Below are 15,494 nucleotides of genomic sequence, written 5' to 3'. Positions count from 1 at the left end.
GTATTCCACAAATTAGGGGAGAGCTGTTTTTATAGTAGTCTGGTTCTTGCTTATCGGTTAAATCCTGACTGTCTGGTTTGAGAGGGGGCTTTTTTCTTCTTCTTTTTTTAACTTCCTCGGTTCTTTTTTTTCGTGGTTGTTTTCAGTTGGTTGTTTTCTCCTCCCCTGCCACAGAGCTTAGTTCACTTTGCAAATAAGTACTTTTGGTTTAAAAACCTACTTACCTTCCTGTCGTATATCTGGCTCTCAGTCACTATTTTAGCCAATTTCTAGTAATCTGTTGGTAAATAACAGGCTGTGATGTTTTATCTCCATACGAAATAATACAGATAGAGCCTAGTTTTATTGATGACTGCTGACATACTCGGCATCGGTCATATTTTCCACCCTATTGTACAACAGGTGGGTAAAGCCAAAAGAAAGCATTAACAAATAAGTTAGACTGTCATAATGGTGTCTATTTACTGTTTGTAGGTCCAACATGTTTATAAGAAAAATATGAGTCTGGGTGTCATGTAACCGTGGAGCAGACATGCGGGTCTGCTATATTTCCGACACGCAGGACAGACAGTGAAGGCAGCATCGAGTCGGTGACCGACGCAGCGGTACTCGGTCCGCACCAGGTGTCCTCTTGCCTCTGCTGCCGCTTTCTGCGGGGTCCGGGACAGTTTTTAAAAGCAAAACACTGCGGATAAAGTTTCTACGCCGCTAATATTTGCCTCTTTGATTGTGTTTTCTCCACTTTTCGGCTGCAAGATGAACGGCGTGAGAGAGAGAAAGACGGCGGAAAACGGAGAAGAGGACACGAAACCCAACGTGAGTGATGCTTTAAAAAGTATTAATTGAAGAATAAAAAAAGCGGAACATTTAGTGACACATTTTGGATTATTTTATTCTTGGCCCGTCTGATTTCCAACAGCTGTTTGTAGAGTTAACTAACCGGACCGTCCTGCTTGTTGTTCCTCAATTTTGGCTCTTATTCAAACCTCTAAAGGACCTTTTAAACGTGATAAGGTTTCACCTTTAAAAACCGTTCAGAGAATTTCCCGAGAGTAATGTTCCACTGGAGGACGTCATCACAACACAATAAACCTGAAAATTACACAGAGATCCTGTTTTTATGTGTGCGTGTGATATTTGAAGCCTGGGGCAAACATATCTTATCATTAAAATCACCCAGAGTCGATGGTTGCTTGCAATGGGGAATTACAGTATTATTACTTAAGATAGCAATTATAAGTTGTTTCAACCATACAAAACATATATTGACTTTTTTTTTTACAACTTTTTTTTCTTCTTCTTTTTTGACCCTCAGGGGCCCCTGCGCAATTTTCTTAGATAAGCCTCTCCTGTCTGACCCATGACCCTTGCTATCCATTTTTCAGTTTTCTCTCTGACACTTCTTCACACCTCTGTGCTCCTGCTATGATTACCAGAGTTTTTGACAGGCAAACCACTCCGGGCTGCAGATGTCCTGATCAGGATTTGTTCTTTTCTTATTTTTGTCCCTGATCGCCATGCTGTTAATTTTAAGATTAAGCTCCAACCATGATTTTACGGCATATTTAAATCAATGCCATGTATTTGGTTCTTACAGCAGCTTACGTGCAGAAAAATAACCAATAGTGTCCAATGGTGTTGCCGAGCCTGCAGTATTTTTATCTATTTTTTTTTATCTCGATGGCGACCAATATTTTATCCTGTGCAGGGGTTTGTGCAGGACCGCCTTTCTTTCTGAAGATATACATCTGACTCGAAGACGGTCCTCAATAAACATGTCTTTGTGAAGTGACAGGCTACCATTAGTATGTTTACTCTCTGGTTTTCCACATAACAGGTTGATAATTGAGCTCAGATTTGAGCTCATTTCCAGTTAATTATATATAAACAAAGCTTAAAGATACAGTTGTTCTACTGTTTCATTTACTAAACACTTTTAAGTCTTAGATTGTAACGGCTACATTTTCAACATTTTCACTGCTCTTCTCGGATTAGCCGCGGCTGTCTGAGCACCATGAGCAGGAAAGCTCTCATGACACGGACAGGAATCTGTAGCAGCAAATACAGTCTTAAAAGAAAAGAAGCTGGAAGCACAAGGCATGTTGAGCCCTATAACGGGCTAACGCTGTGGCTGGGGCTTACATAAAATCCCAGCATCAGAGATTCTGACACTGGTCAGGTAAAGATGCCTGGATAAGGACCCAATCCTTGAATGCCAGGTTGGGTTAGCAGAGCACCCACACGAAGGAGCTTAGTTGTCAAATGTTGGCTTAAAAACCATCAAAGGGTCTGATTTTTCCAAAAACTTTGCTTGTATTAAAACGTGTGCAAACTAATTGCCATGTGCAAAGTTGATCATCATACCAGCTGACAAGCAATCTGCATGTACAATGGGCGCAAACTTTTTTTGTGCGCATCCATTAATGTGTGGCATTAGGGATCTTTTTTGTTCCTCGCTCAATAACTCAATAATCCAAACCTCACCAGCAAGTCCATGTCTTAAAGGAGCAATAAGTGATATTTCACCTCTAGGTGGTGCTTGAGTACTGTCTGTAGACCAAAACAAGATGTGTGACAAGCCACGCCTCTCTCTAACTTCACTCCAGCTGCAACCCGGCCCCTCCTTTCCCTTCTCACGCGTCGCCTCCTCTGCACATATTTGTAAAGGATACAAACACAGTAAAACGGCCTCACCTTTCGGAGGAATGTTTCTAGTGAAGAAGTAACTTGTAACTTTATAATGTTGTTAGCAAGACAACATTTAGACATGCTGGAGGTGCTCTCCGCAATGTTTCTCCAACGCTGCGCTGCTCTGACGGTGGTGTTTTAGGGCAGGGAGGGGCTAAGCCCTGAGTGACAGCGGTTCACATGCACGTACAGCCGGCCCGGCTATGTAAACAAGAGACTGGAGAACAACAGAGGCGTTGTGACATCATACCGTAGTCCATCTGAAATATTACCTTTTAGTTCTTCACATTACTGTTTTTTTTTTTTTTTTTTTTTTTTAGTTCTTTCTCTCTAAAATAATGAAATTTTGCTTATTGCTCCTTTGACTCAAACAAATTGGGGTTTTGGATTGGCCTAGTCAAAGTCCAGACTTGATTTAGAAGCTGTGGCGTGACCTTAAACAAACTGTTTATGCTTTAAAAAAAAAAACTCAAATGTGACTTAATTGAAACACTTCTTCGAAGAGCGGGTCATGTTTACTCCACAGTGATGTTAAAAATGCACTTTCAGTGAAAAGAAACGCTAAATACCATCTGTTGTTGCCAAGGGCGACACAGCCAGTAATTAAGGTTACAGGAGTATTGTTATTTCACATAGGGCCAGCTTGATGTGGATAGTAGTTGTTTGCTTACAATAAGCAATAAAAAATAGCTTTTTGTATTCAGTCAGGTCATCTTAACCCAATATTAAAGTTTGTCACACATGAAACATGTAAGTGTGCCAGAATAAAACTTATCTGTACTAACGTACTTTTTTTTTAGTCCTATCCAGTATATGGTGTACATTTTTGGACATCCTCTAGTCTCAGGCAAACGTCCTCAGACATCAGATCAAACTGCTGCAGACTTGAGACTAAACGGCATCAGACTAAAGGGAAAAAAAATTATCACTGAAACATCTCAGACATCTGTGCCTTTTGCAGATGACACAACTCCATAAACATGCAACATTAACAGAACTATTCTGATGTCTGCTCTCCCGAGACGTTTATTCCGATGCCTTTTTAAAGGTGGTTAAGAAACAGGGATTTAAAGCTGATTTCACATTGACACTACTGAGTCCTAAAGCTTTTTTTCTTGTCCAAATAAAAGGCAAATTTGTTATAGAAAGTGAAGAAAAAATATGAACACCTAGGCAAATAAAGCTTTTTGCATATCAAATCCATATCTCTGCCTGGGCTTACAAAGCTGGAGTAGTTGAAATGAGATATCCATTTGCGTCACCTACGTGGCAAATGCAAATGGGTTGAAGATTTCTAGAGATGCATATTTTTCTCTCAGACAAATAGATCTAAGGTAATCTGTGCTAGAAAACACGTTTAAGGGTCAAATCTGGCTTGCCTGTTGTCTGACCTTAAAGCTAACCTTTCATACAATGTCTCCATTTCGTTTTATAATTCAATATTTATGCTTAATAATATCAGATAATCTTAGAAGATATTTTTTCAGGTCCTCTGATTCTGGAATATTTGGTTCTGTTGTCAGTGTATAAATGGCTTAATTTTATTCTCAGGGTTTCAACATAGTCTGAAAAAATCTGAAATTTAATTACAATTTTTTTGCAGGTTTGCATGAGAAAAACATAGAATATATTTTTGTCCAAACATTTCCCTGTCCGTCATTCATTTGCCATCCATTCTTCTGCTTGTCCATCTGTTTTCCATCCCTCTATTTAGTGTTGAGACTGTTCACAAGCAATGTAGTTTATAAGACCTGTGCTCAGTAGAAATAAACCTCAAATGAATTTTGAACATATGTATTATTTAAAAATGTGTTCACATCTGTCTCAGAGCTCGATTAATTTGAGTCTGAAATGTCATTATTCTTGTTTAAGAACCCCGTGTTCTGCTCTCGTTTGGGAACTATAAAAATGTGGGCCATTGCCTGTTAATGTTGTATTTAATGAGTCTTCATGAATGCCTCCCCGTGCTGCGACAACCCGAGTGAAAGATATGCAACTAACCAAAACTATTTTTTTAATTACCACAGCTTTAAAGACAACTGTATTCTTTTGATCTCTTAAAGTCGTAAAAGTAATCGGAATTGGTCCTTTTGGATTTAGTCAAAAACTTAAATGGTGCAAAACTTATATTCCTTTTCCATATTTAACATCCTTATCGAATGGGACTGCGCTGCTGCTTGTTGCATGTGTTGAACTATCCCCATTTTTCTGGACTTTTTTCACGCAATCCAGAGTTTGTCCCACTTCTAGCTGAGCGTGATGCGTTGAAACAAGTCAAAAGCACAAAGAAGAACATCATTCGGGTGTTATTTATGGCTTAAAAACACTTTTTATTGTTCAAGCCCTGCAGAGCATCATCAAGTCAATCTTTAGTGGAAAAAAAACAATTGACATATTTAGACCTCACGTCAAGAGTTGCTCACCCAGTAGGAATGTGCCGAGACCTGTTGGGCCTGTAGAAAATAAATGCCCTCATCAGATTGACAATCAAACGTATTTTCTGGAACACGCCACAGTATTCATGTGAAAATCTAATGGCGCTTAACGCGAAACGCGAGAGGGACTCTGCCAGACAATGGTTGAACGTTTCGCAACGAGTTGCGAAGGTAGCAGAGAAGCCGATTGCGTTATATCCCATCGTGATGCTGCGTGCCAATGAGATGATAGACATGACTGAACAGAGAATCTGTTTAATATAGACGCAGTGCAGGAAGCGCAGGCCTCAGTGAACAAACACAGTATTTGTTTGATGGTTTAACTCCATGTTTGAAATGCTGACACGGAGCTCTGTCAGGTGACGTGGCTAATTCCGACAATTTAACCAAGAGGAGGATATGCCGTCATTTCATAATTTGAAGGAGCAGCTTTTGGTCGCATCCTGCTATAAAACGGCAGTCCTGAAGCATCTTCTCTCGTAGCGTGAGAACATGCAGAGAGAGAGACCTATCATTTTCCATGATGGGATGTGATTAAAATGGCTTAGCTGGATTCTGATCTGTTTACTGTCAACTCTGTGGTGTATTTACATGACCACAGTTGAACGATCAAACTAAAGGCCTTTTTCTGCGTCATGCCATTAAACTTCCTTTAATGGCATGTTACTACAGCTCACATGTCAAAGGAATTACAGTCATAGCTACAAACATGTGTAAGTCCTGCAGAAAAAAATAAATTGAAACAACTTCATGTACATCTGTATAAATTAAAAGGCATGCACCGACACACTTTTTGGACATTTGGTTGGTTTTCAGCAGGCTTCAGGTAACAAGATAACATCTTGTACCAATACTGAGACTACAATATTTTATTTACATCAGGGGTGTCAAATTCATTTTGGTTTAGGGGCCGCATACAACTTAATCTGATCTCAAGAGGGCCACACGAGTTAACTCATTGCAGATTAAATGGAACTAATAAAAGTGGACTTGTTGTTGATTTTTATATTAAATGAATTTCACTTTTACACAATATATATTATGAATAACCTAAGCGTTTTTAAGAAAAGTATGTGCAATTTCAACAATACTTTTACTCAGTTAAACATTTATGCATAAGAACTGATCACAGTGATTGTACAATGTTGAAAAACATTTATTGGAACTTAAAAAAACATTGTCCTGCATGACAAAATACATCAAACAGATAAAAATTAAGAAATGATTTAAAATAAATTTTCCACATCTGAAGTTCAATGCTACCATCTGTTGATTAAAACAGAGCGCCCCTCGTGGACAATATGGGAACTGCAGATTTTCAATTAAACGAAGTACATGTTTTTTTCAATAATTGTTTTATCATTCTCTTCCTTTTATCTCTTCTTTCTTTTACCTTTTCTTTTTTTTTCTTCTTGTTCTTCCTTTCCTCTCCTACTTTCCCATTGTAGTGTCCATATCATTTGAGATATTTCCCGCATGAATCATAATAAAACTATTCACATTCATAAATCAAGCGGAGCACTATGGATTACACTCTAGATTAAATCCTTCATCAGAGAACCAAAAATATGTCTGATCAGCTAAGTGTCATATCTGTTTAGTTTTTCGACGGCAATAACCTAGAATGAGTCATGTGACCTAGAGCGCCACTCTAGGTCATGTGACTCATTCAGCGACAGATCTGATCCTCTCAAGTTACATAGTGGAGTTTTTGAGAAGGGCAGCCCAATGGGCGCCAAGTGCTGTATATTGATCTGAAAAAGAATTGAATGTATCTCAAATTAAGCTAATACTTAAAACTAATACAGTGCTGCTATAATTGTTTAAAATGTGTTTTAGAACATAAATAAAAAAAAAAGAAATCAAAGAACAAATGGTTATCAGATATATTGTTGAGAGCAAAATGATCAGCTGGCCTATGAATATTTCCTGGTTTTAAAGTATTTCTTAATTGAGCTTACTCAAATGGAATAATTTTGCTTACTATTACTTTTTTAAATACTTATTGTTTCATAACAGCGGTCCATCTCAAATTGAGTTTATCAGTTTATATTTAACTCGTAATAAACCTTTGATTATAGTTTTTTTTTTTTTTGTTTTGTTTTTTGTTACATTCCTGGTTAGTCAGGTAGTACCGACAGGGGTCCTTGTACCGCAGGTGTAGTGCTTGCTTTTTCCAGTCAAGTCCAAAAATCTTCATACTTCTGGCAGTTTTAGTTGTAAAGTAGTTTATTTTATTATTTTTTTTACTTGAATCTGATGGTGAATTTGTGGAGGGAGCTAAAGTTTAGGGTGATGGAAAAGAGGATTTCCAACCTCAAACTCATGCAGCTGCAGCTCATCAACAAAGACACATCTTTTTATTTTAATAACCCTTCTTTTATATTTTATCTTTTGAGAGATGCCTGTCACATTTCCTATCAGGAATAAACTTATTGGTTGAATGCAAATGATTTTAAATCCAAATCTCCCAGGTGTGTGAATAAGTAACATCTTAATTCTTATATAGGAAATTTTTGACCAATCTGTATAATCTGACCCAATCTGTATAATATGATAAGATGAGTTTGTAAAGTGCCTTGAGGTGACATGTTTCATGAATTGGCGCTATATAAATAAAATTGAATTGAATTAATTGGATGTTCTATTTTAAAAGTGTTAAGACCCAAATTATTAGGCATCTCTTTTAGCTAAATATAATTGGTTTTTGAGGTAGAAATCAAATTGCATATCTTTTGACTATTTGTTTATGATGATATGTGGATTTTTGGACATATTGAAAGTAGAAACCTAATTTTTTTGCACCCATAAAGCACATAAAACAACACAGAGAAGTATAAAAGAACACTCGGGGTGTTGTCATCTTAAATGCGTGCAGGAATCCCGAACGCAGAAAAACATGAACATATTTGGTGTGTTCAGCCTTCAACCTTTTGTTTGCACAGTTTTGTTTGGTTTGCAGACAGTAACCAAAGCCAGTAGCTGTTATATAAAGACACTTCATTAATGTGTCTTATGTAACCAGCATGACACATTCCTCAGAGGGCTGCTACCTACCAATGTCACTGTGTGGCAGATGAACCGAAGGCCTCGTCCTTTTAGCAGTTTTTATCCTCTCAGTAACTCTGGAATTACCGGAGGATTGCCTGCATAGTGATTTAAATAACATCTTTACTTTCACTGACATGGACAGAAGCGCTGAAATAATAACAAAACTCCGCTTTAGTTTTATTGCTAATTTATACAGGGCTATTAAAATGTTCCAGGGTTTTTTTATTGAACATTAAAACATTTCTGTGCCGGCGTGTTTATGATCCAGTCGGTGGGAATTTTATCTCCCTGTTCTTTCCGTTGTGCGTGTGTCATCAGTCCTGCAGGGGAGGCTAACTCCAGCAGGATGAGCCTGCGTGGACTGGCACAGTAGCTCCCCGACTGGAGCGCAGTGTGCAGGGGAAAAGGGTTGGGCCGCTGGCGGCGCCTCACCCAGCCTTGTAAGACAAGACGACCGTGACTTCCCGCTTGCTTAGTCACAAAGACACAGACGGTCCGGATCACGCCTGGCTGGGAAAAGTCTGACTGCTTCGTCTGCTCAGGTAGATATATTGTGGTTCTGTGCGAGATGAATTATTTCATGGTGGCGGTTTTTAGGTCTGGAGTGTGAGATAAAAAGATTGTTTTGTCTGATTTCAGTGTTTTTGGGGGCGAATAATATTAGATTTGTCTTGAATTGTGTCGCTGTATCCGGGCTGTGCTGTTTTATTGAAGATTAGCTCACAAATACAGATCTTAAATCTTTTTTTTTTCTTTTTTTTTCATCTGATCTGTTTACTTGTCATTAATTAGGGGAACTTATTTAACTGTGGTCGGATTTGGTGATAGTTTCAAGCACTTTGACTCCTCCACCCATTTGCAACATGTGTAGTCATGTCGCTCAGTAATAAAAACCTCTGTTGGAGATGTAGCTGGAGATGGATGGACTTTACACACGTCTGTGAGCTCTGCTGATGCTGCCGTCTGTCTCTGCAAATTAATGGTCTTGTGCATAGATTGACGCCTTTGTGTGGATGACTCTTTTACAAAGTGTTGATCAGTTAAGTCATCTCCGAATAGGTGAGTAGCTGTAATGGAGACCAGCGTAGCCTGAAAGCTGGGGCTGGATGTTCCTGTCGGTACTGATAGTGTTATAATTATCTAGTGGTCCAGACAGTGACGGGAAAGCAGGGATGTTTCCCATAAACCTGTGTCAATGTTAGGAATCTTGCTGTTGTAATACCAGCTGAAAGCCAAGTTCATTGTTTTTAGTCAATTCTGGTAATTGTAAAATCGTTAAGCTAAAAAGGTGCTGATGTTTCTTAGCAGTGAGAATGGGCCAGTATGAACATGAAATTCTCATGTCTTTTTCACTTTACTTACACAAAAAAACCTTTAAATAAAAACACAGCATATGTTTTAATTTATCTTCACTATAGAAGCCACCATTCTGCTTGCCTTGAACAAATAAAATAAAAATGGTGGCCGTAAAAGGATTTTTTTTCTGTAGCAGCTGGTTGTCGGGTTTTGTCATTTTTGGCTGTTTTCTTTGTGTCTCTGTCCTTTCCTTCTTTCTCCTCCTCTGTGACGTTTGGGATCAGTTAGTTCCTAATACTACAATGAAGAAAATCATCAAGGGTTGGGCGTCAAGCGAGGATTTATTGGTATAAAGCCTGCCTTGGTAAAGCAAATATGTTTGGCATAACTACGGCAGCCAGAGCCCCATTCTGCTTAACTTGAAGCTGGACATGACAAAGGAAAATAAAATAAAAAACACTGTTAGCATGAGTCGGCATGAATGTGAAATTCTTGTTAGCTTAGCTTGAGTTAAAACTCTGTAATTTCACTGTATTTACACAAAACATTTAAATAAGAACACGGAACCTAATCTAAGTGCTTTAATTTGCCAGAAAAGAAAATTAATCCATATATTCTTTAGTTTACTTCTGGTATTTGTAACATTTATTTGTTTTCATACATAAACAATTGTGAGCAAAAACGTAGAATAAACATTTCCTAAATGTGGTCGTTTTTAAAGTGTTGATTCTGCAGAACCTTTTACACTTTTGCTGTTCTTTAGTAACAAAAGTGCACTGAGTTGACATTAGCTGGTTAATTTGTCAGAATTTCTTTCTTGTGATTGAGGGAGAGATGTAGTAACCCACTTTCATCCAACTACAGGCAGTTCTGACTTCCCATAACATCCATTACAACTGCATGCTAACTAACAATTATACATTATATGATTATTTAGCAACTTTTAGGAACTATCTGGACAGCCAATGGCTGCTTTCCTTTCTGAGCTGGCAAGAGTTTAGAGACTCTGGACATTTAATTGTCTCTAGTTTAACCTCCACAAAAAACTTGACCAATCAAGTCTGGAGTGAATTACTTTAAAATAAAAAATAGTTTGAGATTTACACAAAGTCGAGCATTTTCAATTATTTTCCGGCATTAAGACTATCTGGAAACAAAGCAAGCAAGGCACCTGGGGGATCAACAACACAGTTTTGTTTTGACAAAAAGTAAAATGTTTCACATGTGACAAAGGTACGGGGATTCTCAGGTAATGAAGTAAGCAGGTCTTATTTGCATTTGTACTACGTGTTTTAATTTCGGGATGGTATTCATAATTGCAAAAATCCCTAACTGGGAGCGGGAAAACGAGTCAGAATCTGTAAAGCAGCTAAAACACAGATCCATCCTCCAGCTCCTTTGCCTGGAAAGCTGAAAACAGGACAGAGACGGAGAACAGACTCCCCTGCAGGGCACATTACCATACAGCTGAAAGGTTAACCCACATTCTCTTTGAGGCTTTCTCAGTTTTTTTATATATCAGTCACTGGATGAAGTTTTAAAGAAAAATGTTGCTTGGGTTCCACATCTTGCCTAAACACTGTTCATTGCATAAAAAATACGTTAGAAATCACAATAGTAATCAAAAGATCCTTCCAATTAAAAATAAAATGCTCAAGTTTGTGCAGATTTTTCTGGACCCTGTCTGTTTTTATACTTTTTAATATTGTATGGTCTTTATTTTTTTCTTTTTATTCTTCGTCTTTGTTAACTTTATATAATTGAACATTAAAAAACATCAATCAGATTTGATAGGGTCTTTGTAATTGCGTTTGTTTTAGTTTCATTTCAGTCTTATTGTTCTGAAGCTTAACGGGACAATCAATCTTTATGAAAAAATACTTGAGCCTGTGCCGCTGATTTTATCAGCTAATTTTTTTTCTTTCAAATTCAAGCAACCTGAAGGTTTGATCGTGCCTTGAGAAACGGTTTTGTGCAAACATGCACCCTCATGCAGGAGATGGCCTGAGTGGATCTGAGGTTTGTTCGGCTCTCGCAGGCTGTGAGAACTGCAGAAATGGGAATGAAAAGTTCCCTGAGCTGCATGGGCAAGCCCAAAAAATAAACGCAGCTGTAGATATGCACATTAATGCACAGAACAGACACTTAAAAGCCTGGAACACGCCATGTTTGAGATCTGAGTTTGCACTTGCCCGTGAAGCAAAGGGAAGACGGGCATCGTAATCAAAGGAAGTGTTCAGCTGTAATTATATGCAAAGTACACTTTTATGTGTACTTTTACGTACTCTTTACGTTTTCTAAACAGAGCTGCAGGGAATTAGTTATGGTGCCCTTCAAAATTTTTAATACCCCTTCCACTCGTATTTTGTCCCATTACAGCCACAAACCTGTTTTATTGAGTTTTTAGTTGTTGGACCAACACAGTGCAGCATAATTGTAACATAGAAGGGGGAGAAAAAAGCAAGTAACCCCTTTAAGCTAACATCGAGGAACCAACTTTTGGGGTTTGGTATGCACCATCTTTGCACAGCTACGCTAAAATGTTTGACGCCTTTTTTGTGTATATTTAAGAAAAATGGCTTAAACTCAGACTGAATGGAGAAGATCTGTGAACATGGACCCATTTCTAAGTTTAGAGTTAAAAACAGATTGAGGTTTAGGCTTTGACCGGGCCATTCTGCAACATAAATCTGCTTTGATCTAAAGTATTTTGTATTTTTCAGAGTCTAACAGGGTTTCTTCCTGAAAAATCCTGTGTTTTCCCGTCAACTCCAACCAGCGTCTGTGTCCCTGCTCCTGCCATTATCTTTGGCCATGGGGAAGCTGTGTTCGTGTTAATTTTCTGCCTCACATCCTTTTTGCATGTTGGCAAAAAGGTAAGATTCAGAACTCATCACACCACAGGTTCCTTCTCCTGGTTTGCCCTGTCCTCTATGTGGCAAACCATATTAATTATGGCTTTCATTTTGTTCTATAAAAAACTGTTTTATCTGTCCCATAAAATCCCCAAAAGAACAGTTTGTGCTTGTAACGGGACAAAATGTTGAAATGTAAATTGAGCCCCCTGGTACAGCTCCAGGTGAATTTTATTTAAAGTTTGAGAGATTAGTTTTTGTAATTGTACACGACGTTATCTACACAGGAGCGAGTGTCAATAAATGCTGCTGTCGGTCTTGTGTGACTACCCTCGAGTAACTAATTAAGGATTGTTCCGAAATTTAGTGTCAGCGTTCAGATTATGTGACAAATGTTGATGCTCTGCATTCCTAAGTCTGTGTGGTTCTTTAGTTGTGGTTTGGACTTGTAGTTTTTAGCCTCTTTAACTGCACCTTACTGCAGGCGTGTGTGTGTGCATCAAATCTTAAGTATTAAAACATAACTGTAACTTATAATTTCTATTAAAAAGAATACAGAGACATAGCTAATTACCGGTGTTTTTTTTTTTTTTTTGTTACTGAAACGTATTAAGCATTTGTGACAAGCACCCTTCACTGCACACCCCAACAGGTTAATGTGCAGTGTGGAGCAGATTACTCTGTCTTTGCACTCTAATCACCTGCCAGGGTGTGTCTGTCCCCGGATCATCCCCCCCCCCCCCCCGAGGGCTTTTAGCTGCCGCTTCTTCAGATCAGGAATAAACCTCGGCTGGCTTGTCAGTGCTTCAGAGATGATGGTTTTCAGGCAACACAATTATACATAAATACCTGGCATTCAAGCCGAACTGTCCTTTTCTTTGTTGTAATAACGCAAGGCAGAGAACAGGCCGCAGATGTACAAAACAAAGTGTTCTCACGTTTTAATCTTTGTTCCTTTAAGCCCTGCTTGTGTCAACGTGATTTGCAGCATTTGGTGGTGCTTGCGGGTGGAGGTGTGTACAAAGTCTAGTGTGATCTCAAGCCAAAAAACATAAACTACATGCATTAAGAGAGGGGGGGAAAGTATGTGAACACATGACGCTTTTTAGCTGTGTTAGCATTGTCGCACTGTTGGCATACCTGCTGTTTTTTATACTGCTGGGTCAATAGGGCTTAGATGGACATGGAAGAAGGTTGAATTGTGTTCTGGTGAACCGTTCTGTCTTGATTTAGACGCATTTTTTTAAATCATTATCCCATAGTTTTCCGTTTTGTATTGGGCGTCCAGATTTGTATTTAAACGTTGCTTGTTTTTTAGTGTTTGTGATGTCGAAAGTAACCAGGTGTTTTGGGGGCCTTTGGAAAAGAAACCAGCTTACACCATCACAGATCCTCCCCCCTACTCGACACTGGACTACTGTTTAAGGGATGAATGTGTGAAAAAGCACTTTATGACGACTTTTTTTATGGTTTTGACCGAGATGTAAACTTTTACTGGAGTTCTTTAACTGAACTGAGAAAAGATTCCTTTTTCTGGTTCCTTACAATCATCGTTGATGAAAGAAACTTTGTTCCTCGTACAGCTTGTTTGTCACAGATGAATAAACCTCTACAGGACTTTGATGACAGAAACCAAACTTTATTCCACAACTTGTGCTCTTGCAGTTGTAGTCACATAAAGGTTGTGCAGCACTCTTAAAGCCCCAATTGTTGCAGCGTGCCTCAGCAACAAGCCTCACACATATACAACGCTTCTCTTAAAGTAACAGTAACCTATTTACTGCTCTACCTTGAATCTACAAATATAAAACTTCCTTTTACAGAGTAAAGTTCTTAAATCAACATTAGGATAAATCAAATGGTTTTCAGCTGAACCTGTTTAAGGAAATTTTCAATTTATTACTTATTTCAGTGACTACAATACACCTTACTGCAAAACACATATGAACTAAAACCTGGCTCCCACAGTCACACCTTCAGATTTTTCCTGATTTACTATGGTTAATATAAATCTACCTTAGATGGCCTGTATGTTCTCCTATCATTCCTGTTTTGAAGAATGACTGACTAGGACAAATGTGTCTGTGTCTGTCCTGTGTGTGCATGTGCAAAACAGAAAAACATGGATTTTTAACAGAGTAGCCAATATGTCTGAGGGGTGCTGGATCCATAAACATTATCTAGCCACTAACCGGTAGGGGCCTTGTTCTGTTTAAAAGCTAAATATCTAACAGAATCAAGAAGATTTTATTAATTTAATCCACTTTTTCTTGGTCTATCTTGTTCATTGCCTGATGACTGAACACACATAAGCTTCCTGATAACTCTTTGGTATTAGAGGCATGTAGAATACAGTTTGTGGTTATTCTCAGGAAAGGAGTGGTTGAATACTTCTAACACCTGGTGTTACTAGTTTAAAAAAATATGTAACAGTCGGAGTAAAATCATTTAGCTTATATATGGTTAATGTGCCGTGCAGATGCCTTTAGGGTTAAGGTTACAGCGAAGCCAAGTGTTGAGTGCCAGAGCCACTCCGGTGTCACTTTGGTAGTAACATGTTACAGAGAGACTCCCTATGTGACCTTGTTTAGCGCGCTTCTGCAACGGCGTGTGACCAATAGTTTCTGCTGTTTGCATGATAGTATTTTACCGCTGCTGCACCGTAAATACCAGAAGGGTGATGGTGCAAAACATGCTGGTAAGGATTTGTCATGAAAAGCAGATGCATGACAGTCTGTTTTTATATCTTATTTATGTAACATGGCTGAGCCTCACACCATGCAGAAGTCAGGATTGTAAAAAATAATTTCTGGCAGAGAATAAAAGCATGAACTGGACAATTTGTAAGTAATTCTGAAAAAGAATCCAAGACATTTCTACTTTCTAACCCAGGGGTGTCAAACATACGGCCCGCCGAAACAATTTAGTCCGGCCCGGTGGCTAAATGCATTATCATTATTCAAAAAATAATAATATTTTTTTTTTCTCCCCCAGTGTCCTGTCTGGCAATGCGGCAATAAGAATTGTTGTCTTAATGCCAAAAAGAGCTCATCAGATTTGACTTTTACAAGTGGAGCAGTACTGCTTTTGCCATAGTGCTCCGCTTGATTTATGAATGTGAATAGTTTTATTATGATTCATGCGGGGAATATCTCAAATGATATGGACA

The 15,494-nt window shown here is 38.5% G+C and overlaps 1 protein-coding gene across 1 annotated transcript in view; it reads left to right on the top strand.

Annotated features, from left to right (window-relative positions):
• Positions 1-756: 756 nt before the first annotated feature.
• Positions 757-15,494, top strand: part of LOC118556096 (tuftelin-like) — a gene marked incomplete at its 5' end in the record, with an annotated part of 28,230 nt that continues 13,492 nt past the window's right edge. The window contains 1 exon segment of the mRNA XM_036145282.1: positions 757-816. Within this exon segment, the coding sequence (XP_036001175.1) occupies positions 757-816 (60 nt within the window).

The sequence above is a fragment of the Fundulus heteroclitus genome, chromosome 13 (assembly GCF_011125445.2).
Source record: "Fundulus heteroclitus isolate FHET01 chromosome 13, MU-UCD_Fhet_4.1, whole genome shotgun sequence".
In the NCBI taxonomy this organism is placed as follows: domain Eukaryota; kingdom Metazoa; phylum Chordata; class Actinopteri; order Cyprinodontiformes; family Fundulidae; genus Fundulus; species Fundulus heteroclitus.
The sequence above is the reverse complement of the archived record's forward strand: the minus strand, read 5'-3'. Positions and strand labels throughout refer to the sequence as shown.